Source organism: Haliotis rubra, unplaced genomic scaffold, assembly GCF_003918875.1.
Source record: "Haliotis rubra isolate DU_JTF1 unplaced genomic scaffold, ASM391887v1 Scf116, whole genome shotgun sequence".
In the NCBI taxonomy this organism is placed as follows: domain Eukaryota; kingdom Metazoa; phylum Mollusca; class Gastropoda; order Lepetellida; family Haliotidae; genus Haliotis; species Haliotis rubra.
The window spans coordinates 1,378,243-1,405,870 of record NW_025765070.1 but is presented as its reverse complement, the minus strand read 5'-3'; the positions used below and the strand labels follow the sequence as shown (position 1 = coordinate 1,405,870).

The following is a 27,628-nucleotide window of genomic DNA, read 5'->3' as shown; positions in this document are numbered from 1 at the left end:
TTTCCCCACTTCAAAACCTAGCATTCGGAAGGGGGAGGTGACTCCTGGTAAGTGATTTTTGCATTCGTCCGCTTTTTGAAGGGAGCTTCAAAGGGGGATTCAAGTGTTCCACTAGCATTCGGAAGGAAAGGGAGACAAGCAATAAGCATGAGTCAGGATAAGTATAAAATATCAATTTTATATCAGAAAATTACATCCACTAAATGAAATCATAAGTAATGATACAAAACACTATTAACAAAGTCATCAATTCAGATCCAAGCTCTTTCATAAAAGGATAGATTCTGTATATTCAAAGCTAACAAAGCAGGTTATTTAAAACAGGAATTTGAATGAATTTGCATCAGATATTCTTTTAATAGCAGTCTAAATAAACCCGACAAGACAGTAGTGCTGAGGTCAGATAATATGACTATTCTTCTTTGAACTGCCCTGATATTTCCAACACACTCATTCACTTATTCAAAGTTTACCTTAATACTGAAGGATTATGGGTGATGATCAAGCTTTCCAGATTGCCCTGGGTAACATAGACACAACCACTGGACAGAGAATTGGAGAATTTGATCCACGAACAATCCAGGTGAGAAAAACAGTATACAGGAAAGGAAATATCCTTTCAAAAGCTATTGAAAGTTTATCAGTCATTTGTCAGGTTTAAAAATCTTGATATGTATTTGGTGGGAGAACAAACAATACACATCAAATGTTTATTGTATGGTAGGCCACAAGCCAAAAGACGTGAGTGTACAGTACAGGAACATTTTAACAACATATTCACATTTATTTTATTTCATTACATTTCTGCAAAGGCCTATTGAAATATTTAGTCTTACATATTTTTAAACGTATCCTATCTCACGGTATGCACCTCTCTCTTCTTCGACTAATATGTGGAAACGTGCTGTAGGCTAAGTTGAATCAAATCTTTCGGCCTCTGTCCTACCTGACCTCTGCCCCCACTCCGATAGCATGACCCGTCAATCATCTCTATAAGCATGCAGATCGCTCAGATGATCATGTGACATCCCATTACTGTCATTCTCTTTCACTGTTTCTCTTATTGTGCCAATTTGGACGATGAAGTGTTCTCCGTTATCGTGGAATGGGCACAAGACGAGTGGCAGACAGGGATCGTCTTTCCGAGGGTCAATCCTCATCTCAACATTCGAAGCGAGATCGTCCGTACCAAACAGCTCGCCATTTATCACCATCACCGGACGCGGATTTTTCGATGCAGCATCGGATTCCTACCTCAGCGAGAATTACGTTGGTTATTCCGACCCCAGACTTCAAGTCCAGGATCGGGACAGGATGACTTCTCCACTAGGGTAGTGAACTTCATACTTCTAGTGACTTTTTCTCAAACACCTGATACGGCATTGTCAGCGTCTTCTGGCAATGTGTTTGTATTTCTCTGGATCGGCAATTAACTTACCTACAATTATTTATTGTAGTGCGAGCATATCTACAGCGATCCCTCCAACTCCAGTGATAATATCAAGTTCAACAATGCCTGTTAGTTCTGCGTTTTCCGTCTGGTGCACCGCTTCCATTCGGTGTTTACGCTCTAATGCACCGATTATGTATATTGGTGGAGTGTTCACTCCAGTGCGTCTCTCTCGCAGAATTCGACGCTCAAGAGTGGTTCTACTGCAGTACGCTTCTGTTTGGTTCGTCACTGCAGGCCAAAGCGCCATTTCAGTTTGGTCCGGCATTTTGTAACAGTGCATCGCTCTCACATAGGGAAGAAGAGGACAGTGCACCGTTTCACTTCAGTTCACCGCTCTCGTTCGGTCCAACTCATTAGCCCAGTTAGCAGCTTTCGATTGGATCAACACTTCAGCCCAGTGTGCCTTTTCGATTGGATCAACGCTTCAGACCAGTGCTCTGTTTCCTATTGGAACAACGATTCAACCTAGTGACTGTTTTTTCGATTGGAACAACTTTTCAGTCCAGTACACCATTACTGTATGGTACAGTGTTTTACAGTGCACCGGTCCCGATTGACTCAGCGCTTAAAATCAGCCGAAGGAGATCACTTGATCACAGTACTGAAACAGATCACCTTTCCGATCCAGATCGTCGAACAAACATAGATCTCAGAACCGATCCTGGTCACCGAACCATACCAGATCGCCCCTCCAACAGTATTCGCCGATCAGACAGTGTTCGCCGAATCATCTGATTACCTCTATGCGCCTATTGTCAACATGACTTTGTTTGCTAGTTCGCAAACAACAATTCTTCCAACTTCGGCGTTGATACCTCATTTCTACAGTTTCTACCGGTGCTCAGCTTCGCTTTGGGGTTACGCTTCCTGCTTCTGTGGTGTCTATGTAAGGACAGAGCGTTCACTCCTTTGTGGCACTTTCATTCAGTCGGCGCTTCAGAGCGCACCTTGGGTTTTGATTGGCTCGTCTCTCCACACCAATGCGCCGCTTCTATCCCATGTTATCTATTAGTACGCTGCTCGTATCCAGAGCACCGCTTTACTCCAATAATATTCACGCTTCCACCCAGTGCAGCACATCCAGTAAGTGCTTCGTTTCTGCTGGTTGTACAGAGGTAGTAGTTATGTCAGTAGCGCAGGCCTCTATATTACGGCGGTGATTGACGATCCCGGATCTTCAAGATTCCTCCGTCATCTACCTTCCGATCTTCACCTTTGATGAATGATTTGATTCAACGAATCTACCCTTCGACAAAGATATCAGCTCTACAACCACCCGGTTCTGCATTACTAGACCAGCTTGATATTCAGGAATATTTTACGACGCTTCACTGAGTTCTGTTACTACAGACTACTCATAGCAGTGTTATGATGTATCACCTGGTGTAATCGTGGCCTGTTTCGTCATCCTCATCACCCTTCCTATTACATCATCAGCAAGTTTCTGGACAGATATGTCAAGTTTCTGCGTGTGGTACCAACAGTGATGTTTTGTCAAGTAGCTAGCGTCCCTTTGCCCGGATTTTATGGGTTGGGACTCGTCTGGTTAACCAAAGACCGTGTTGTCCGGATTTTGTCACTATTGCATTTGCAATGGCGGACTATTGTTTGTTTACCGGAGACTTTTGATGACTAGAGTGACTATGAAGTTCCCTGACAGACTTGTCTTGGTCCCACGAAGTGGATATCTATCCCAGCCTTTAATTGCTAGTGATGATGAACGGTGCCATTCTCGGTAAGAGTGATTATGTCGAGATTTGTTAGCCAGCCGAGAGAAACAGTTTACCAAGGGTGTCAGACAGAATCGCCCCGAGAATGCCTTCACTTTGGATAGGGTTACTCGGTTCCTAGCTTAAGCCCTCAGTTCAGAGGTCACTGCAGCCATGTCCGGACTGTCCGCAGGCATCGATTTTACTACAAACAATCCTTACAAATGTTCCTGGGGTCACTGGTCTTTTTACCTCCACCATTCCATCGCATCTACTAACTTTCACTCCATCTGGCAGACCAACACTTCATTTGGTGAACCATACGTTCCTGCGATCACTGATTATACGGCCTGCATCACTATGTTTACAATGTGAACGTTCCTGTAGATTGACTGACCGTCTCCATGCCACGAACCTCCTACATTCAGCACTTCTTCAGTACTGTCATGGTAGCTTGGCTAATCGAATGTATCCTATCTCAGGAGAGATCCCTTCTTCAGTGGCAATAGTTGCTAGGAATTCTGACGTCAGCTCCAACGTACCGGGGCCATTTCCAGCTTCGGCCGGTACAGTGATTTCTATGCCTGTATCTCGAGGCCGTCAACTGAACCCGAAGGAATTGAGTCGCCTTCCAGAACCGCTTAGTCCAGTCCTTCAGTGGTGGCTCGACGAACTGAATGTCTGCGCTGGAGTTTCTATGGTACCCCTAGCGCTCTCGCAACTCAGGTCTCTTCGTCAGTGGCAAGAACTTCTGGGTCTGTTGACGTCAGCTCAAGCTTTGACTCTCATTGGATAGCTTTAACTACGGCCCCTCCAATATTTTTTGTGTCTGCACATCAAGATTGGCGACCCTCGTGCATTGATCTCTCTTTCTCCAGCGCTCCATCCCCATCTCCATTGGTGGTTGGATGAGTTGAATGTTTGTGGCGGAGTCTCTTTAAGGCCGTTTGTTCCAGCTCATCATCTGTTCGTAGATGCCTCTCAACACGGGTGGGGAGCTCACCTTCTCGATCAGCAGCCTACAGTGGGTGACACCAGTCATTTCAGGCATCTTGTATGTGACCAAAAATTAAAAAGTAGTAAATATGTTATAAATCTTTCAATCTTCTTTAGCGGCGGGGGATATTGCCATATTAGTGGTAAACACTTGTTATATCTAGTGATTGACTTGTATCCATTACGAAACTGCTTTAGTGTTATCAAAGAAGCTGGACTTTCACAGTTTCTCTACCAGTGCTCACCTCCAGCTTACTATGGAGACATTCTGAATCATACAATTTACAATCTGAAGTATCTCCTGTAGTCCTAGAATTCTGCATCAATTTAGAGGCAGTATGAAAATGTCAACAGAAGTATCTATATTGCTGTTTATCAAGTCAGACACAGATCAGTTCTTGTTTTTAAGGATAAAGAAAGACTCCAATGTTGATAAAGGTTATGATTGATGAAGTGAGACCGAGGAACGTAGCTCAGACATGTTACCTTGCTAATACCTGATTGCCGAGGTGATACTCCCTCTACCATAATAGACCACCACACAAAGTTGCGTTAATTTCAGTACTAAAACAATGCTTTCATGTTAACGGCTTGTTTATCTGTACAACAATATTAGTGGTACATTGTATCCGAGTTATGTTCAGTCATGTCACCAGTTTGTACGGTGTGCCTGTTTATCTGTACAACAATATTAGTGGTACATTGTATCCGAGTTATGTTCAGTCATGCCACCAGTTTGTACGGTGTGCCTGTTTATCTGTACAACAATATTAGTGGTACATTGTATCCGAGTTATGTTCAGTCATGCCACCAGTTTGTACGGTGTGCCTGTTTATCTGTACAACAATATTAGTGGTACATTGTATCCGAGTTATGTTCAGTCATGCCACCAGTTTGTACGGTGTGCCTGTTTATTCAGACAGTAAAACCGGCGCAAAGAGACAATGATGGACGAATTGTTTGATGGGCATTCTAGAAGTTGGTGACTCAAAAATGAAACATACAACTTTATGGATGACAACTTCTTATTTATTGCATAGAGCGACGTTTTGATGTAGATTCTTACATCGCTCTGTGCAATAAATAAGAAGTCCAAAACTACAGACATGTTTTTGCAGTAAAGACAATGATCTGTGGTAAGTACAACCTCAAAACATCTTCCAGTACTTTTCACAGATTGTGCAAATAAAGATGTGACTGAAAAATTAGAAACGAACCAAACTCTGATATACCAAACTCACTCACTCACTGTATGTGTCTAAGACACAAGATACCCAAGTAAGACAAAACTTGTGTGTATGTATAGTGAACACCTTGAGCAAACAGAACTTTTCTTTGTCCACTCAACCAACCCAGGTGAATGTGTGAAAATATAGAGGTAAGTTGAGCAATATTGTGACAATTTCAGATTTCAAGCACTTTAAATGAGCTAACTTGTGTATTACTATTTGCATATATTTCTCATGCTACATCACATTGAAGGTTGGTCTGTATTTTTGTTGTAGCAAAGCAAGTGCCAGATTAAAATCCAAACAACCCACATCTGGAACAAGAGTTACGATGTTCAATTAGATACTACTGCATCTGGTGTTAACCAGGCAACCACTGATCAGAAAAAGGGCCATGCATGGAAAGATGAATTGGTCATAAAGAAAGCAAACTGCAAGAGGAAGAGAGAAGGTACCAGCATGGAAAGAAAGGGTACTGTATGGGTGTTTGTGCCGACCTTGCCATGATTCTAGTATTCATTAAATTATTATAAAGCAATCTATCTGGGGTTTTATGGTTGCACAAAGCAAAATATTTAGCTTGCCAGGCCTATTTTTCTTCCATCCACAGACTATTTGTTATTATCTCTCAACTTTCACAGACACCTTAAGGCAAAAGATCGGAGCTAATTAGTTAGCTCGAGTCTCAGCTCCTGTGATATTTTTGAGAGAGAGAGAGAGAGATTAGTCCATCATATTTTGTTGACATATAGTAGACCTATCAAAATGATATATATTTAGAGACTATTGTTAGTCTATATATGATCAGTGCCTGAGGGTCATTTAACTAGAAGTAAACATACCTGCAGAAATGAGATTCTTTTTCATGAGAGAACCTCCTTGGGGTACATATAAGCATTTAAATGTCCCTTTTAAAACCCTACGGCAGTTGTAACTAAACTAGCCACATAAAGAAACTGTGCATTGTCAAAATATTATCCCAGTTGATAAGTACGATAACAATGTCAAAGGTACATATAAACTTTAATGGAGGGATCATGAGACCATAACAAGTTGGGAGAATTTCAATTGAAAAGTCAATCACAATGACGTCATGAGTCAACAAGCGGGACAGGGGTCAAACAACCATGTCACAAGCTCAATAACGGGTATGTCCACCATCGGCATTGAGAACAGCAGTGCATCAACGACGCATAGAGCATATCAAACGTGCAAGGAAGGCTTGTGGGATGTCACGCCAGATTCTCTCAAGTTCTGTTGCAAGGTCAAGGACGTTATCTGGCGGATGAGGAAGACGGTGTAGACGTTGATCCATTTCGTCCCAAACATGCTCTATCGGGGAGAGATCCGGTGAATTTGCAGGCCAATGCAGTAAGTCAACGTTGTGGTGTTGCAAGAAATCCATAGCAACCCTTGCCGTATAAGAGGGCGGGTATTGTCGTGTTGGAATGTTAACCCAGGGCCATGACGTTGCAGAAAAGGAATTGCCACAGGTCGAAGAATCTGATCCCTGTAGCCCACACCAGTTAAGTTGCCCTGAACAATCACCAATGGACCCAAATCATCACGGAACCACCACTAAAGCGATTCCTCTCCAAGACACAGGCCTGTGCATAACGTTCTCCCACGCATCTGTAGGCACGTTGACGTCCATCACTTTGGGAAATGTTAAACCTGGACTCATCTGTAAAAACAACATTTCTCCACCAAAACGAGAGTCTGCGGACATGATTTCGGCACCACATTCGGCGAGCTTGTCGATGACGTTGTGTCAGGATAGGCCGTATGGCGGGACGTTGTGGTCTGATCCCGTGATGACGTAAACGTTGTCGAACTGTGTTGGGGTGGATACGGCGAAGTCCTGGGATGGTTCGGGCAGTTATCACTGCAGTCTGAAACCTGTGGCGAAGATGGGTCACCCTTATCCAACTGTCCTGTCTTGGCGTTGTTACATGTGGATGTCCAGAACGTGGCCGATCGATGACGTCATTTGTGTTCTGGTAGTGTCTCACCAGTGCAGAAATGGTGTTCCGGTGGCAGTGGAAATGTGCAGCCACTTGTCGTTGAGACGTTCCCCCCACGGGCCATCCCAATGGCATCATGACGTTGTGCAGATGTGAGCCTTGGCATGCTATGCATTTCAATAGCCGTTTAATTTATTTAACGATCGCAAAGGCAGGGGTTAAGCTTTCCAAAGTGACAGTATTGTGTGTCATTCATTTGCTCTGTTTCTCTCTCCCGGAATGCACGTGCAACAACGTATTGCACGTCTCAAGGATGAACCCACTGACATCACAGAACGTGGCAAGTGCATGCATGTTGGATACATGTCACTTATCTCTGAGTTTAAATTCTTATGTGTCTACACAGGTTTGATAAATTAAGATTTTAAATTTTTGTATGCACAGTTTCTTTATGTGCCTAGTATATATTTTGAAAAAAAATATTTACCAAACAAAAATACTACGTTTTTGTCTTGTTCGACCACCCCTTACTGAGCCCAGAATGGACCCGTCCGCCAAGAACAGGTAACTCTAAGCGCTAACCTCGTACCTCACTTTCCATGCTGTCATTCTCATGAACTGACGTGTGTTGTCCATCAGCTATCCAGTTGATTTTCCCTGAGAAATGAGTACTATGGAGGTGTCTACTGTATGTACATGGTTATCTCTTTTCCTCATGGGCGATAATTGATAAAGCTTCTTGTAGTTTTTCATTCATCTTTTAGTTATAACTTTCGTCTCTGTCCCTGTAGGCTTGCCATGTGCTTGTCAAGAAGGCGGATGGGAGGCGTGTATGTGCGTGCTGTCAGGCTAGCTTGTAGGTTTCCTTGTAGGTGTTTTATACGGAATATATAGATATTGGTAGTCTCTTTATTCCACGTAAATGCAAAGTGGACTGCTCTACTGCAGGTTAAGAAGGGCACGAGGCAAGGGTAAGGTAGCTCCTTCACAGCAGCCTTTTTGGGGGAAGGGGAAGCCTGCCCCGGCTACCCTCTAACTGTCCCCCGGGCGCCATTACCGCCTCCCGCACAAGCAAGTGGAGACTTGCCGGCTGTGGGAGTGCCCTGTCTGATGCCAAATGTCCCTATCGGAGGCCCGGCTCACGCTCTTCCTCTCGGAATGGGTGAAAGCCACTTTAAATCCCTGGGTCCTGTCCACACTCAGGGATAGCCATATGCCACAGCGAAGGTGAGGTCCACCGCCCTTCACCGGAGTGTGACACACACCAGTGCCAGCCTCCCGGGAGAAGGATGACATTCTCCGTGCATTCAGTCGTTGCTGGACAAGGCAGGTGGTGATTCCGGAAAGTCATGAGAGCGCGGGATTGTACTCCACATATTTCATTGTGACCAAGAAAGACTGAGGGTTCAGACCCATTCTAAACCTCAAAGGGCTGAACAAAATGACAGAAGTGCCGTCGTTCAGGATGGAGACATTGTGCTCAATGATCTCCTCGGTTGAAACGGGATTGGCTCACGTCAATCGATCTCAAAGACACTTACCTACATGTTCCAATGCAACCTGAATTCAAGAAGTACCTTCGGTTCTACTTTGACGGGAAGTGCTACCAGTTTCATGTGCTCCCCTTCGGCATCTCCACAGTGCCAAGGGTGTTCACCAAACTAATATTGATCCCAGCAAAGTTAGCCAGGTCAGAGGGAGTGTGCGTCTGAGGATGAGACCTATACAGCAGGCACTGGCTCAGCTGTGGTACCATTCCGAGGAAGTTCACGTGCTAGAATTAAGAGCAGTCTGACGGGTGTTTGAGACCTTTGTGGAACAGGTTCAAGGCCAAGTGGTTCGTCTAGCGATGAACAACCAAACGGCATATCCTGAAGCAAGGTGCCACGGTATCGGCGTCCCTGCTACAGGAGGCGTGGCAGTTTCTGCTATGGTGCGATCAGTACAAAATACGGGTGATGCCAGTCTATCTGCCAGGAGTAGAGAACGTTTGGGCAGACATGCTCTCCCGTCGTATACTAGCTCGACATGAGTGTATGCTCAACCGGGGGATATTCGGGATTATCTCCCAGTTGTACGGGTCGTTCCAGGTGAATCTGTTTGCCTCTGGGGCGACGAACCAGATACCAGTGTTCTGCTCTTGTATTCTGGATATACAGCTATGCACGCAAAGGTTTAACACCTCCTGTTGGTTTAGAAGCCCATTCGGTTAGATCAGTAGCCACATCAAAGGCTTATGCTGCGTCTCTGCCTATTGAGGAGATCAGCTCTGCGGCTATTTGGAGCCAGCTGAGTAAGTTCATTTGTCATTATCAACTTGACAGACACTCCAGCGATCTCTGAGAGTGCTCGGTTCGGTCAGTCAGTTCTCTCCAGTTGGCAGAGTTGTAATTCTCTAGCCGATTGAGCTTTAGATTTACTGTTATCTGCGTTTTTACTGGTGGTGGATAGTTATACAACTCTCCTTCCCTGCCCTTGTTTGGTGTCGGGTTTTTGGTATTTGCTTGTTCTCCCAGCCTGCAATATTGCTCGTATGCACTCATTTTCTCCATTGCTAATCTACGCTTTGTCGGAATTTCATGGGAATTTTTTTGTCGTTCCTTCCATAGTCAGTTTACAAAGGCAGGGATGGGGATGGGTGTATTTCGAGGTGTGCAATGTTTGCATATCACCTAGATATGTAACCTTTGAGCCTGGGCCACACCCTCGCTCGATTGGCTGAAGAGATCATGTGGCCAGGTAAGTTAGAGCTTCTTATTCTATTTATAGTTTGTGGAATTCCACTAGTATAGGGCTTATATTTACCGACAGAATGCCACTCTCAGGACTCTCATCTTTAGGAGTCTGTCTTATGCTTATATGTACCCCAAAAAGGATCTCTCATGAAAAAGAATCTCATTTCTCTTGCTTCCTTACTGAGAAAGGTATGTGCACTTCTAGTTACATGACCCTCAGGCACTGATCATATATAGACTAACACTTAGTCTCTAAATATATATCATTTTGATAGGTCTACTATATGTCAACAAAATATGATGGACTAATCTCTCTCTCTCTCACAAAAATATCACAGGAGCTGAGACTCGAGCTAACTAATTAGCTCCAATCTTTTGCCTTAAGGTGTCTTAAGAATGCCACTCCCAGGACTCTCGTCTTTAGGAGTCTGTCTTATGCTTATATGTACCCCAAGGAGGAGCTCTCATGAAAAAGGATTGAACAAACCTGTAGAGGTTGCTGATTCTTTGATGAGAGTCCTCCTTGGGGTACGGCCACCTCCCCACATTCTGTCTGTCATGGTTCAGCGTGGAAAGTGAGGTATAAGGTTAGCGCTTAGAGTTACCTGTTCTTGGTGGACGGGTCCATTCTGGGCTCAGTAGGGGTGGTGAAACAAGACAAAAACGTAGTTTTTTGTTTTGTATATCTTTTGTTCCGAATATAGTAACAACTGTCGTAGGGTTTTAAAATGGACATTTTAATGCTTATACGTACCCCAAGGAGAATTCTCATCAAAGAATCAGCAACCTCTACAGGTTTGTTTGAATATTTTCTTAAAGTGTCATTAAACAAGTGCTGTCCAAAATAAGAAAAAGACAGGACCGAAACAGCTGCTCCTGCAGTGGAACGTCACCATGACAAGATCATGGGTGACTCAAAAGCTCAGTGGTTCGCTCTGGTGAAGTGATGAGAATTTATTTATTTCTGCTGCTCTAACCTGAAGTACTGTTTTTACCTGCTTAGAGCAGCAGTCATTTTTATCATTAGTCAATTTTAAACTTATCCTATCACAAGTCTTGTACATTCTTGCTGTAATTCAACCAGCTGATTAGAAACGAACTGCCAAAAAAATAAAAATAAATCCTAGGCCATATGCCCGTGCACTCTTCATGCTGCTCCCCTTACTGGACAGCCACTGTATCTCCTGAGAAGCATGCAGCACGTTCCAATACCTGCTCACGTGACTAACCCTTCCAGATCATTCTCTTTCTTGTCGCACAGCTGTGCAGACATACTGTGAGCTGAGGAATAATCTTCACACTTCTTTTCCCATTATGGGGAAGATCAACTCTTCTAGAAAAAAGCAAGTATTGCAGTCAATGCAAGAAGATCTTTTCGACTTCCGACACTCATTCATCATGAATAGATTGTGAAGGCTTGTGATCTTGGGAGAAGAGATGTGTGCAATGCAAGCCAGTCTGAGGAACACGGACCTTTGCCCGTTAAGAAACAGCGACCTACAAAGATTGCTCGCCATTTGGTCTTGCCTACTTCAGACCAGGAGTTCCTCAACGTTTACTCAGATTTGTACCTTTCGGAGAAACTACGCCGCCTGTTTCGTCCAGTTCATTGCTTCACGAGTCGTGGTTGTGGAGCATTCGGTCAATCAGAAGAAATCATCAAGATCTTCACACTAGTTTGACAATGTCTCGTCCCCCTTTGTCGCCACTGGATTCATTGGATCAACCTTCGAAGGATGCCCTTTCGGCGGCTATTGAGATGCATCCAACGGCTCTTCCCCTCTGGAGCATCCATCGAATCGGGGTGATGTGTTTCCGACTTGCCTTCTCAATGTTCGCCCCATAGATTGGTGCCTCAAACCCAGCTTAACAACTCAGTTCGGCGAAACGTCCCTCTCCCTTTCATGCTACTTCCAGTGCGCTGCACCGACCTCAATCCTGGAATCTTTTTCATTCGCCGGATCGGCAGCATAATATGAACCATCCCTGTTCGTCGAATCGATCTCTTTCGGTGAATTTAACAGCTTCGTCGAATCATCCAAGTGCTACAGTCAGTCGCCCTGTTTCAGTTCTGTCTTCGTCGACTGTCATTAGATCTACTTCTAAACCTTCTGATTTGACGCTTCCTCATACTTCGTTGGATCTTGCAGACCCTCAAGCGCCTATGGTTAGGCCGGTTATTCTTTTGGGACCCATCACTTCGTCAAGACCTGTTTGTGATTGGACATGATGGTTCGGGGCCATCTCTACAACTTGGACACAGATGCAGCAGCCACCCTTTCATTCTACGTCTCAGCCTACGGATTCATTGGATGCCCGACCCCCTGCATCTGCTTCATCCATTCTGCAACTTCAGCTCCAGTTAGGCGCATTCACACCCCCTCACAGGCGTATTCTGTTGAACTCTCTACCTCAGAGGGCAGCTTTCCATATCCTAGCATGGATTGTTTACAAGTTGCGACTACCCAGGAATAGGTGTGCGGATGATCTCCCGTCCTCTTAACGCCATTTGGACTCGGGACCTGTCTACCATTGCCTTCCTTCCTCGCAGATGGCGTCTTTCTCGGATGATGCATTTCAGAACCTGAAGCGCGTCAGGGAGAGTTTTTCTGCTCCTATATTTTCTGTTACTACTGCTCACTTGCATTGGTTCTCTAAACTCATAGTTACGCCAACTTTGGAGGAAGACATTTTCCCCCTCTGCCCCTAGCAGAACAGCACCCCGTTTTGGGGAACTGGCGCATCAACTGTATCTTGTCTGCAGTGGCTGCAGCTGTCTACCACACTGTTTCTGACGATGAGGCTTATATTCAGGGATCCATATGCCTGAATTTAGAACAGTTTCATACTATTCTGGACCAGTTGTCTCACTTCTTTGGTTACATATTAGACGCAGTGGCCCACGCAACCATGCTTCATGGTGTAACAGCGGTACCCATGTCATCTCAAGAAACAAGGGAGCACTTGTAGTGGTTCGAGGGCTTTATTTGGATAAATGGAAGTCCAGATCTCGTCTCAGGGACGCAGGCTGGAATGAGTGATCGATGTACAGTGATAAGCCCCTATGTGATCTTGTGCAGAGAATGTGCTCACTGGCAGAAAGGAGAAATAGGCTGACTGACCAGCAATAGTTTGAAGCAGTCACTCCACATGACTAAAACAATCATGTGGCCCCAGAGAACAATAAAACCCTAATCACAGGCCAAGCCTGTGACTGCCCGAGTGACAATACCCATGAACCTATAGACAATGAAAAGGCTGAACTATCCAAGCTTACCTATGAGTTAGTAGATTTGTGCAAGTGCTGAAGTTAACACAAGCATTTAAGAAAAGTGAATTTTAAATAGCTAGGTTTAGGTTATTAATTTACTTCATATAAGTTTACTATGATGATGATTAAAATCTAACAATATACTATTTACAAACATACTGCTACAATGGGATGACCGTTACCGTTTCTCAGTTTCTGCTGTCCAACCCAGAGTTGCAGGATATTTTTCGCTCCAACACTGGCCATGGCAGAGGAAGGAAGTCGGGATGTGGTGCTTCTTCTAAGCGTCCTCCAGAAGCCAGTTCGGGGGAGACAGTGACTGTCAGATTTATTCGCACGACTGGGACCTTCCGCCCCCAGTCGTCCCGATCCTGGACATTGCAGAAGGCTGAAGACTGGGACTCTTTGCTCCCAACTGTGACCCATTTGTGTTTAATTCACGACTCTCTCAGGGATACATGATGCCACTTGTCTGATTGCCGCCCCTGACCTACGACCCAGTGCGACGAACTTATCCGGCAAACCAACTACCAACTCTCCGAACTACCACAGGTACATGGCTAGAGAAACATGCAGTAGAATCTCTCGGCCCATCACCCGACACTCCTGCCTTTTACTCCCCAATCTTTCTTGTTCCAAAGAAGGATTCGGACAAGTTCCTCCTCATCTTCAGTATGAAGCTGTTCAACGCCCAGTATCTACAACCACCTCCCCACTTCAAGATGGTCTCAGTCAGCCTGCTTCGAACCATACTGAAGATGAGGGATTATCTCATCAGCATCAATCTTCAGGACACATATCTGCATGTTCCTATGTATCCGGGGCATCGCAAGTACCGTTTGAAGGAATTCATTACCACTGGAAAGCCACTCATGCTTACTGTTCTCTACTCCTCGGATTACGTCAGGGAAGTGTGAATTAACTGAATTCAAGTGGATTTTGATGGTGTTCTGCTCCTAAGGTTGCTGGACACATCCTTTCCTTGACTAAGTTTAGGCTGTGGAGCGAGGGTCATTCAATGACGTTCAGAACTGAACGTTAAAATAATGAGCTTTCCGAGTCGTTTCCCCTTTCATCCCCTAATTGATGAGGTCTGTGGGGGGCGGTCCCGAAGCAGGGGCTGGCCAGATTAAGATCTTAATTCACTGAGGCTTTCTGTAAATCATGGCGAGGCGAGGTTTACTTGTCGAGTTACATCCTTTCGTCTTTGCATGAAGGTTGCAAAAACCATATTACTCGGCAGCGCCCATCTCCCTGGGAGTTTGTGCTTAGTGAGTGAGTGAATATAGTTTTATGCCGCTGTCGGCAATATTCCAGCTATATGGCGGCGGTCTGTAAAATAATCGAGTCTGGACCAGACAGTCCAGTGATCAACAGCATGAGCATTTGTGCTTAGCATGCCAAGGGATGCCGGAGAACCCATCACAAGCATAAGAGTTATGTAATCTTGGGATTCGTAACAGGCCTCACTTGTGCATTGCTATCTACGGTTGTGTACAGTTACTTTGCACCGGCTGTCTGCACTGTCTAGACCCAGGGTTACTGTCCAACCGTGGGATAAGTACAAAACGTGAAATAGGATAAGGTTATAAACTATAAATTGTATATTCATATACTTATCCTATCACACGTGATGGATGCCCGCCCGGCCTCCCCACTACTCAGATAACGACTTTGCTCCAAGAACGAGGATGATGAGAGAGGGGTGGTCACGTGAGCAGTTAGTGGAGACAGCATGGAGTGCACGAGCATATGGACAAGAGAGGCCTAGGATTTTGTTTGCAGTTCGTTTCCAATCAGCTGGTCAAATTACAGCAAGAGAGTATAAGGCGTGAGATAGGATAAGTATATAAACAATTTATAGTTAAAATTTCCAATTCTGGATTATAATTGTATCCCCAACTAAATAGAATTTGAGTGCAGTGAAAATGTATTTTGATAAATCATTATATTAAGTATAGTGTGTAACTGAAGGGAATAGTAATTTCACTCTAGTAATGATTGGTGGTATCTGCAGACTTTTGAAGATGTTTTGAAATTTTGGTCTGTTTTTGTAAGTTCTTGCAAACACTTTTCTAATTAAAATGAAAAAAGATAATATAAGATAATATCAATGAATTATGGGCTACTGGGATCTTCCACTATGTATTACAGTGGTTTTATTCATTTTTATATGTAAACTCCGGCAACGTTTCACATTGGTGGCACTTCTTTTTATAACATATTCATCAAAAAAGATTTCCGCTACTTTTATTGCTCAATATTGCAACCTTTTGGGACACATCCACTGGCATCTGAGGGTTTGGTGCATAGGACTTTGTAGTGTTTGTTGGAACAGAGCATTAATTCACTTGGATGTATACAGTATTGACAATTATTTGTTGGAGTCCCATCAGTCTTGTTACTTATATTTTCAGTGATTGAAAACATGGACTTCAAGTCTGACAAGGAGTTGGCGTGCATGTATGATGACAATGCACCGAATGAGAAGAAATTTCGAGTTGAAGAAGTGAGACCAATGGACCAAAAAGCAGATGACAGTAGTACTTCTATTGTCATTACTGCACCTAAATCTCCCTTGAAGGATAGAGGCAGAGAAAACAAGTCAGCCTCTTTCAAGAGGAACACATTTGCTGTGCAGACATTACCCTCCAGATCCAAACTGGATATGAATAAACCAAGAAATAAAGTTTGTAGCAGGTATAATAAGATAGTAACTACATGATGTATAACTGTTAACTGTGCTTCATGATATGAATATAACAGCATTAAGGATTTGACCACCACTTTGTCTATTGATTACAACACAAAGATTATTGACATTAGAGATAATTTACCCATGGACTTCTTCAAAAGGATGCATACAAGTACAAGAAATAAATGGTTGGTGGTTCATACATTCTCCAAACCGGTGTAACAGGCCAAACCTTCCCCCTGGCCAAACCTTCCACGGGGAACGTTTGTCCTAGGCCAAACTTGCCCCACCCTTGAATCAACTTTAAAGGCTACTTCTTTCACCGTTCTTTTGTTCTTATATCAAAAGAGAGAGATTCTGGCCAAGCTAGGCTATTTCTTCCCAAACCTTGTTTTCATGTTTATGTTCGTCTTGAAGAAGTCAGAAACAAGACATAGCTATTCACGTTAACACATTGATAAGTTCCATTAACAATTTACAGGTCATCTCATCTTCATATATAACATATGCGTGGTTCATATTTATATAAGGTGAGATTAAAAAGAAAAGCAAGCATAAAAGTAAATATATTACATCATTACTGTTGTTTCATATTATCATTTACTTATTTTTATATTTCAATAATTTACTTATCCCCACTTACTCCAAATTGGCTTATCTCATTCCCTCACTGATGGCTTTAAATATGGCATCCACGTCGGCGACATCAACTAACAGTTGGAAGCAGACGTAAACATCAACACAACGACAACAACAACCCAACACCATATCTATATCAAATGCTGTATCATCTATCATTCCACTATATTGCCTTATTCTATTCCCGTAAAGGTCCTGGTTAGAATATTGATCTTCAGTAACCCGTGCTTGTCATAAGAGGCGACTAACAGGATTGGGTGGTAAGGCTCGTTGACTTGGTTGGCACATTTCATCTGTTCCCAATTGTGCAGATCGATGCTTATGTTGTTGATCACTGGATTGTCTGGTCCAGACTCAATTATTTACAGACTGCTGTCACATAGCTGGAATATTGCTGAGTGCAGCGTAAAACTCACTCACTATTCTATATTCAAAAGACAAGAAGGTTTGATAAAGGGTATTCTTGGCCCATGGATATCTGAATCATATTTCATTCACCAAAAGCGATTATGGATTAGTAAACAAGCTTATGTGAATAATGTTCCATTACATTTATACATAAATACAACAAATATTAGATAATAAACAGCATGATAAGAGAGCAAGCAACCTGTGTATATTACATCTTATTTACCCATCAAATGTGCGATTGAATGTTTACATCTTATGGTGACATGATTTGGACAGGTGAAGAACTAATGCAATGTGTCTTCATAAAAAAAAATGACTATTTTTCCTTATCCTGACTCATACTTATTGCTATTCCCCTTTCTCCTGAGATACAGTGGAAACCTCTGTCTTATGTTCCCAAGAACAGTTTAAAAATAGCTCACCCCAAATGGGCCTCTCCCGCGCCTGTGCACCAGCGTCCCACTGCAGGTAGCTTGTCACTCTCACCTTTTTCGAAGCCAAAAGGTAATAAGCCAAATAGTGGGGACAGTTGGGAGGGCATTAACACCATGAGTCAGGATAAGTATAAAATATCAATTTTTTTTCGGAAAAAATACTTGATTTTTCCATTAAATAAGGTCCTGTTTATGTGGCTATTTCTCTTCATAAGTACACAATGAAGGATGTGAAGGATGAATACTTGTCTGTAGAAGATTAATTTAATTCGCTGTTCATTAGCCTGTCAAATCACAATACTGAATCTTATACTCTTCTTCAAACATCCCCCTCCTCAAAGTAATTGCCAAAAATGTACAACAATGTTGATGTATTACACCACTAACGCTGACTTATTTTTAACAAAATGGCGTGTTTGCGGAAATTGGAGTGCAGGATTTCACGAGGGACCTCTTGGTTCAGGGACTATTTGTGTTTTGTTACAGTCATCCCTTGCAGTAACGCTCTTTGCGATACCACAGTCTCAATTGCACTGTAGCCAAAAGAAGTAGGGAAGAAATGCTGATAAAACCGTTGTTGTTGTGCATGATTTTGTGTTAGTGGTGTCATGCAGAACGGGATCTTTAACAAATTCTGTTACTTCACCAAATCAGTGTAATGTATCTATTTTAATTTCCAAATTCTTGCTACAAAACTCTTCCAATGCATATTCTAAATATACTAAGCAGCAAAAGAAACGTCAGTTTGGAATTTTCCTTCGCAGAAACGGATAACTGTAAACTCTTTTAATGTTTTGATAGTATATTTCTGACAACATCTCCAACTTTATCTGAGCAAAGACATTCCTTCCCAAACTCAGAATGGAACCCAGGAAATGGTCTCAAAAATGCAACCTGATCTCGGAGATGGTACAGGGTTCTCCATGCTTTTCATGCAACTCATGCTGCACGTGCTGCTCACAATGACCAGCCCTATAAAATGCACCCCCAAACCTGGCTGAAACATTCACATTACAACGTCAGCAGGATGCCGCAACTCACGACAGCTCAGAGGAACCAGGCACTAGGAAGCCTTGAAGCTGGCCACACTGCACAAGTCTTTGCTAATCACTTCCAGGACAACGTTCTGACCATCTACAGGCTGCAGCAACGTTTCCGGGCCACCAACACCACAAATGATTGCCCCCGTACTGGCAGACCAAGGGTGACCACAAGACAAGACCGCCATGCTGTGCGACAGCATGTTCAGAATCCCTTCATGCAGGCATCCGTAACAGCACACCAGACAGTGGGAACACACGGAAGACCAATCAGTACTGATACAGTAAGCCGACGTCTTAACAGCGGGAACCTCCATTGCCGTAGACATTACTGTGGACCTATCCTCACCCCTCGTCATCAGCGTGAACGTCTACAGTTTGCCCTACAACACCAAAACTGATGATACAGGCAATGGAGAACAGTTCTGTTCGCAGATGAGAGTTGATACTGCATATCAACTGCAGATGGCAGAACAAGAATACTGCGACGACGTGGCCAGCGTTGTGTTAGACCAATGTGTTATGGAAAGAGACTCATGGGGAGGTGCAAGCATCCTGATATGAGGTGGAATAGGCCTGAACCAGAGAGTGAGTCCTGTGGTGGTCCAGAACCTTGGTTCAGGGAGAGGAGGCGGCATCACAGCGGTGCGCTACATCGTCCAAGCTCTCAGACACCACGTCATACCACATTTCGCACGTCACCAGAACAACATTTTCCAGCATGACAAGGCCTGGGCCCATACTGCCAGAGCTACACAGGACTTCCTACAGCAGAACGGTGTCAACATTATGCAGTAGCCAGCCCTTAGTCCTGATTTAAACCCAAACATCTTTGGGATGAAATTTAAAGGAGACTGAACAACATTTTCCAGCATGACAACGCCTGGGCCCATACTGCCAGAGCTACACGGGACTTCCTACAGCAGAACGGTGTCAACATTATGCAGTAGCCAGCCCTTAGTCCTGATTTAAACCCAAACATCTTTGGGATGAAATTCAAAGGAGACTGAATAATGTCATACCAAGGCCGAACACAGACGATTTATTGCACCAGGCCTTTCTCAGAGTGTGGTTCCAGGTGCCAATGGCCTTCATCAATCGATTAGTGCACTCCATGCATAGACCCTGTGCTGCAGTTATTGCCGCTCGTGGTGGTCACACTAAATACTGAAGTCGAGTCTGAATGGACTGCAATTTTGAATTCATACTGATGGGTTTTTTTGCTGCTGAGTATATATATTGAGCCAATATATGCAACAAATAAATGAATGGTTATCTCCAAATTTGAGGACAAAAGTACTTAAAAGGTATGCAAAACACATAATATTGAAACTGTAAGCGGCAGGATCAGATTATTGTGTTTACCCCAAAATTCTGTTTGAGGTTATGTTTCAGATTTATCATTGGGTCTTTATTGAAAAATGTATATCAGTGAACACTAAAGTGCTACTTTTGAAATTCAATCAACCTAATAAGTATCCTACTTTCATAAAATGTCAAAAATGGCCACATTTCCAATGTACCCAATTTTGAAAGGTTAGTTTCAGTAATTTTGCTTTGCATAAAATGATAGCAGATGGTATCAAGAACCAATCAATTTCCTGTAGAATTCAACACTGTGTATTTATGTGACATATTTTTAATTTAATTTTATTTCTAAGTGAGGGTTGAATAGGAGGGACATATTTGCCCCTCTGGCATCAAGGGGATTAAACAGGTTTGGGTAAAAATTAGTGAAATGTCAAGGTCTGTATTCAGACTTGCATATTTTTATGTGCATCTATGATATATTTAATGTTTGTGCCAATTTATGTTTTCAACTGGATGTACATGGTAATGAAAGGGCGATTTCTATTTTGACATGAGTTTGGAAACACATCTAGCTCTCTTCTGGTCCAGTCATATTTGTTGTTTGTGATATGCAGAATGTAATGTAAAGGTTTTATATATTTATTTCAGGTATTTTCCTTGCAATGGAAAGATTCAAGAGCAAGGAAGTATTAAAAATCATCGACCCGAGAGATGTTCTGATTCACAGACATTGAATGGTGAACACTTTGAGTCATGTCTACCAGCGGGCAGCGGACAGACGGATAATGTAGTCGCACATTACACAGCAGAATCTCATGTTTCATCTACAAACATTTCTGTCTCTGTATTTAACTGGTCAAAGATTAGTGGCACCAATCTGTGTGGTAAACGAGAAGAGTGTTTGCTATCAGGAGCATGGCAAAAAGAAGACTTTCATATTGTGAAAGCGAATGAGGATCTCTGTGAGAATGCCAAAACACTGACCTCGACATCATTGCTAAACAGACCGGAACCATGTACACCTACACCCAGAAATGCACAGGTAATACATAATTTGTATACATGGAGGAAAGTATGTACTTGGCATATTCTGTAAATCATGACATAAATGGGACGAAATTTAAGTGCCCCTTGATTCCATGTCCCTTTAAGTGAGTGAGTTTGGTGGTAAGCTGCTTATAGCAATATTCCAGCATGTCCCCTTCAGATGAACTGAGCTAACATCATCCTTCCTCTTGTAACTTTAGGTCATTTACTTTGCCTACTCGAGATCTCTTCTGAAACCCTTGCAATCTATACTTTCCATGATGCCAAAATCCAGTAATTTTTACCATCTCCTCAACCATTTCTGCACATGTTTTGAAATTATATGTACAGTAAGTAAATCATGTGAATATGTAGTTTGGGGAATAATAAATTCATTTTTTGGCATACTTTGATTTTAGAACCAAATGCGACCTATAGTTTGGCATGAAATGCATGTGCTGCCTACAGGCACAAGGGGTCATCTCAAAGACATTCTATGCATTTTCTTGTGTGTTGAATATGTCTCATATATTGATTAACATCTACAGTCCGTTTGAGTCAGAAACAGACCGATGAATTGCAAATTTTATCATTGTACAAAATTGCCACATAAATATAAATAGTACACATGTTTATCATTTACTAATACCCAACAGCTTTCTTATATTTGAAAATTTTCTGGACTCCACCAAAAAAGTTGTTTAAGAAACTATCATCATTGAAAACGCAAAATGTTATCTGTCGCGGAGGGGTGAAACCAGAGAAACGGAACAGACAGTCATGGCGGGGAACATCTCAAAATCTATTCCGGGAGACCTGTTGGTTCCTCGTCCGTTCTAGTGTCATAGTCACGACTTAAAGGGTTGACAAGTGGTGCCACAGTTGCCTGTTGTAAGCCATCCCGACACCAGTAACCTTGTTCAATGACGGTAGCTACCTTGTTGACACAGTTTTGCCAAGTTTGTTGTGATTTTGTTAAGGGATTCCTTAACCAAAACCTCTACGTCACGTAATCTAAGAGTTGTGTTTGATCTGGCAACATCTCCTTTGACAATACCCCATATCGTTTCAATGGGGTTAAGGTCACAGTGATAGGGTGGAAGTCGCAGAATATCGTGACCCTTACTTTTTGTGTAACTGTCAACTTTGTAGGAAGGTTCACCTTTGTGGGTTTTTATGATCTCATATAGCTGAGGATTTGTTGCCTTTGAAGGCCGTGCGATCTGAAATTTGTCGAGCCATGATATCATATCACCTTTTCGACTGTTCGATGTCGGGGCTTTACTGTTGGGGTCCTGCACGCTGTGGTATGGGGCATTGTCCATTACGATAAAAGACTTCTCTGGTAGAGCTGGTACCAACTTGTTTTTCACCCAATCGAGGAAAACCGCACCATTCATCTTGGAATGGTAGTCTCTGTTATCTGTGGACTTTTGCCCTGAATACCAAGTTGCAGCCTGGGAGAAAGCCTTTGCTGGAGCAACCAGCATGGAGAATGATTAGTCTCTCTCCTTTCCCTAGAGGCAGCTTTCTACGTGACCCCTTATCACGCCCATCGGGTACCCACTGACTGCTGGCAGTGTGCGAGGCATTGACCCAGGACTCGTCCAAGTACTTTGCCTCGAACCCTTCCTCGCGCTTCTTCTTTATAACCCTGAGAAAATTATTTCTCAAGCGAACGATATCAGGGCGTTCACAGAGTACTGACCTATTCTCCCCTGAAATCTTCTTATAACGATACCCGAAAGAGTGTAAGAGTCGCCAGAGTGTGTACTTTGGTACTCTGAGGTTGTGTTCTTGCTTCAAATGCTTTTTTAAAATTTTTAGCGACATGTATTTGTTTTCAGAATAGAGCTTGTTGATAGACTGCCTTACAAGGATCTGTTGAAAGTTGTCCAAATGTTTTAATTTGTGTGATTTTGACACGACCCCTACCTGCTTCGCATCACCCTCACAATGTTTGTGTTCCAGAACATTTGTCAGTACCCTTGTTGATACTCCTAAAGCTTTTGCTGCCCACTTACGGAATTTATTAATGGCATAAAATGGTTTGCCCCTTTCGGCTTCAGCACGGAAAAAATCGTACACTTTAATCATCAACTGTTTCACGTCAGCATTCAACTTCATTTTTCATCAGGCATGTGTATCCCGTGCACGACTAGATAGTGGCTGTTCCGTTTGTGCGGTTTCACCCCGCTGCGACAGATAACAACTTTTGCGTTTTCAATGATGATAGTTTCTTAAACACCTTTTTGGTGTAGTCCAGAAAATGTTCACATATAAGAAAGCTGTTGGGTATTAGTAAATGATAAACGTGTACTATTTATATTTATGTGGCAATTTTGTACAATGATAAAATTTGCAATTCATCGGTCTGTTTCATAAACTTTACGTTGACATATGTAAAATAGTATGATACCCATAGGAAAGCTTAAATCAGCCATCGTATTAAATGTCTCAAAATATATAGGTGGCATGACCACCCGAAGATTGACAGAACTGGATATTATTTGTAAATTGTTACTTGCCCAGTTTAATTCCCCTAAAGGATTATCTTATCTTAGCTGATATCTCCATCCCCCAGCCCGACCCCAAACCACCGTCTGTGACACCCGTCATGGTTTTGCTTTTGAGACAACCCCTGCTACCTGTTTGTTTTTATAGTGATAGTGAGACTCCATGGTAGCTACATCCTTAATAGTTTCAGAATTAAAAATACTATTTTTTACGTCAGTTATTGTTTATAATGAAGCTAAGTCTAATTTCAAAATGGGCATTTAAAAAGTATCCTTTGTAATACAATATCATCGCACACTAATTTGCATGAAGCCCTGGTCTGTTCCAAATAAGACGCTTTGGACTCCTTTCTGCACTAATCTCTCCTCAGTAAAGTCCTTATTTTACGTTTCCTATCTTCCTGCTACTGAGACTAGTTAAAGTACTGTTGGAAATAGAAAAAAACCCTGTGTTTTCACATTGATATCTACAATTTATGTAGTTAATATGTGAAAGTGTGAAATATCTGTTAAACTAAGTTCGGCCTAAGTACAGTCTCAGTGGTAGGGAGATAGGAAACGTAGAAAAAGGACTTTACTGAGGAGGGATTAGTGTAGAAATGAGAAATGCGTTTTTTTCTAAGTCCAAAGCGACTTATTTGGAACAGGCCATGGCTTTATGCAAATTAGTCTATGATGATGTTATATTACAAAGGACAAGTTTTAAATGTCCATTTTGAAGTTAAACTTAGCTTCATTATAAACGATAGCTGACGTAAAAAAATAAAAACTATAATACTGAAACTATGAAGGAAACTATGGAGTCTCACTATCACTATAAATAGAAACCGGTAGGAGGGGTCGTCTCAAAAGCAAATCCAGGACGGGTGTCGCAGACTGTGGTTGGGGTTGGGATGAGATAAGATAATCATTTAGGGGAATTAAACTGGAAAGCAAATGGCATGTCATAACAATTTACAAATAAAATCCAGTCCTGTCGATCTACGGGTGGTCATGCCACCTATATATTTTGAGACAACTAGTCCCACCTTACTTATGCACAAAATACTTAGGGAGCAAGGGTCTATTATACTTTCAAAACTGTTTATGGATAGTTGAAAGTGAAGGACTACTGTTATATAATCTGAATTGTTGATGAAAGTGTGAAGACAATAATTAATTATTTATTAGAATACTTGACAATGATAACTATTGTTTGATTCCTGGTGGGAAATAATGAGGATGTGTCTCTTTAAGGTTTGCATATAGTGCAAACATGTTTTTAGTTAAACCATATCCTGCTACAATCATGTGTATCAAGGCATTTATTTCATGTTTCCATTTAGCTTTAAGTGTTCCATGCACATGACTTCATGGAGTTTTGAGTTATGCAAATTGAAACAGAAAACACAGCACCTCTGAGTTCATGTCTGTTTTGTTTTCAGAGGTTGTCAGCAAATAAGGTCACTCCATCAAGTGATAAACGTAAGTATTACAATATGATAAGGATATTAACATCACAAACTAAAGATTTCCAGTACGGTTCATAATTTAGGGGAAGGGGTAGGAAAGGAGATGATGATAATGATTTTTATGAAGGAGCATGTACAATGTGAATGACACCACACACCCAAGATTTATGTACAAAGTAAGTGCCCCATAAAAATCATTCTTTCTCTTGTGAATAGGGATTGCTTAAGATGGTATGAAATCATACAAACAGAATGTGATCATGGTCGTCTACCAAGGTACAACAAACAAGTGCCAGACCAATCACAACTTTCCAGACGAGTGGCACGTGACTCACTCGGCCAATCACTGGAGTACTGAGGATACCAAGCTTACCTCTGTGGATAATGTGTTGATTCCATACACGAAGAAAGTTAAAAAAACAACTTGGATTTGGTGCGAGACAAAAATCACTGATTTTTTATGTATTTGCGGCCCATAGATGTGCATCTTTCCTTGATCACTTGAAGAAAAAACATTTCGAAGTGCGATTTGTGCCCGGAGGATGTACAGGAGAGCTCCAACCTATGGACTTGTCAGTCAATGGTGATTTCAAGTTGGCCATGAAGGACCAATTTATCAACTGGTACGCCGACAAAGTGTCGGAGAATTTGATTGAGTCAAAGAAAGACACAGGTGTTGATTTACGCATTAGCGTAATGAAGCCTCTTCATGCCAGGTGGATGGAAGCCGCGATTTCAAAGGTGAGCAAAGATCGCGAAATGATCCTGCGTGGTTGGAGAATGTCCGGCCTGGCTGATGTGCTTGAGTGACTTTGAACAATGACTAGTGATTGTAACCAGTGATACTGGACTTGAGATACCTGTAATGAGGAAGTGACCTGTATTGGTGTGTGGTATATGTGTAGTGTCAACACCTCCGCTATTGTTACAAAATTTGCCGATGAATGAAGTTCAATGGATATCAATTAGTGTCACGGGCATTAGTGCTCATTTGTCAATTAATTTTATGAGAGATGTCTGAATTGTTATATTCTGTATTGTTATGATGATTGCTAACCTGAAGACAATAAAGATGACAAGAGATTTACGTTTTCTGTCTTTTATTAAGTTCTCAAAAGTAGACGTGGTCAGACTGAAATGCGTCTTTATAATAGTGCGAGTAGAGTACAGATGCATTTTTCGCATTAATAAAATGCTCGCATTAATTTCGTGATTTACAGTATTCTAAAAAGGTTTACATTTAGGGATAACAACTGTTTAATAGTTTGTTGCAATATTTCAGGACTCTTTCTTGTCCCTTCAGGAGAACAAGGGCGGTGGGGTAGCCTAATGGTTAAAGCGTTGGTTCGTTACGCCGAAGGCCCGGGTTCAAATCCCCACATGGGTACAATGTGTGAAGCCCATTTCTGGTGTCCCCCGCCTTGATGTTGCTGGAATATTGCTAAAAGCGGCGTAAAACCAAACTCAGTCAGGAGAACAAATGCACTTACACATAAATAAAAAAAACTCTAGATACACTATTTGGAGTAATCCACTGAAAGTGAATATACAACACTATTTTCAACTATAGCTGATGTAAAAGAATTGCAGTGCTTAAAGACCAAATCATTCACTTTCTGTAAAATGTCCTCTGCTGAATCAACAGGAGGTTTCTCACTTCGCAAAGTTTGTTTAGTGTCCTTACATATTGTCAATCTATTGTCAAAGTTATGTTATGGGATATTGATTTGTGCTCCACTTTTTACTTCCCTTTAGCTTCTAGGTTTTGAAACATCTGTTGGCACTGACGAAGTTGTTTTCACTGATGATATTGATCTTTTTTTATATTAATGTTCAAAAACCTATTTGCAGAAGTGGGGCATGTTGTTTTGTCGCAATATTTGAAGTTGTGGTGATAAGAATGTTGCACTTTGAACATGCTCCTAGTTTCTCATAAGTAGCATTTTTCTCCCTCTTTTTGAATCAAGAAATATTTGTTGTTCTGCAGATGTTTTAGCCAGCATCTGACTCATCATACACTAATTAAGGGGTGCAACAAGGCTGACATATCAGGCTGCACATCAGTGGGTGATTACTGATTACCTGAATTTGAATTGTTTAAATTTGTTGTTGATACTAGACTGTCACTGATGGTTTTCAATATCACAAAAATAAGCCTGCATCTAGGTGGAAATGGTTTTGCTGAACACAGGTTTGATGTATCTGCCACAATTTAAAACTTGTATTTAACAAAGTTATTTTCAAATATAGGTTTTCGTACTCACTTCATTGAACTGTCATAGTGGTAGTTGAGTTTGGATTACAAGGTTTATTACAAATTATTAAGCTAAAACTGGATTTTATATTTGCAGTTCAAAAGGACTGTCGAGTATCAGGCTTGTTGAAGAACTCCAAGAATGTCAAACAGACAAATCTCAAAGAAATGTTTCGCATGTTTGCTTTCAAGAAGTAGATATGAAGAATACATGTGGATTCAAGGTGATGCAAAGGTGAACATTCATGCAGTTTAACAGTATTCAGATATTATCAACTTGTGACTCACAAACACTTTACCTGCGCTAATCATATGTAAGAATAGAGGAGGATTTTGTATTGAATTTTAATACATAACTATAGTCGTGTATGATATGCATTCATGTAAGTGGCGACGAGTTGTGTCATGCATTCACCTAAATGTAAATCTGAAGAAAGGTTTGTTGAAACAAACTGTGTGTATACTGTATGTCCATTAAACTTGTTGTTGTTGTA

General features: G+C 42.0%; 1 protein-coding gene across 3 annotated transcripts; it reads left to right on the top strand.

Annotated features, from left to right (window-relative positions):
* The first annotated feature begins 488 nt into the window (after positions 1-488).
* LOC124256198 lies at positions 489-27,628 on the top strand. Of its 3 annotated transcripts, none has more exons than XM_046690187.1 (7): positions 489-583; positions 5,664-5,838; positions 15,775-16,057; positions 20,536-20,929; positions 24,854-24,893; positions 25,422-25,621; positions 27,232-27,628. In XM_046690187.1, the coding sequence occupies exons 1-7, from the start codon at positions 491-493 to the stop codon at positions 27,262-27,264; spliced, it is 1,218 nt and encodes a 405-aa protein (XP_046546143.1). In that variant the 5' UTR covers positions 489-490; the 3' UTR covers positions 27,265-27,628. The 3 variants fall into 3 exon arrangements, with proteins under 3 accessions (XP_046546143.1, XP_046546137.1, XP_046546150.1); XM_046690181.1 differs by having other exon boundaries at positions 5,664-5,859; XM_046690194.1 differs by lacking the exon at positions 25,422-25,621 and having other exon boundaries at positions 5,664-5,859.

What these genes read in the sequence shown, in the direction of transcription:
- LOC124256198 (XM_046690181.1), top strand. Translation starts at nt 491, where the DNA reads ATGGGTGATGATCAAGCTTTCCAGATTGCCCTGGGTAACATAGACACA. An exon ending in TACCAGCATGGAAAGAAAGG is followed by an intron (nt 5,860 to 15,774) that starts GTACTGTATGGG and finishes TTATATTTTCAG; the next exon opens with TGATTGAAAACATGGACTTC. An exon ending in TGGAAGCCGCGATTTCAAAG is followed by an intron (nt 25,622 to 27,231) that starts GTGAGCAAAGAT and finishes TTATATTTGCAG; the next exon opens with TTCAAAAGGACTGTCGAGTA.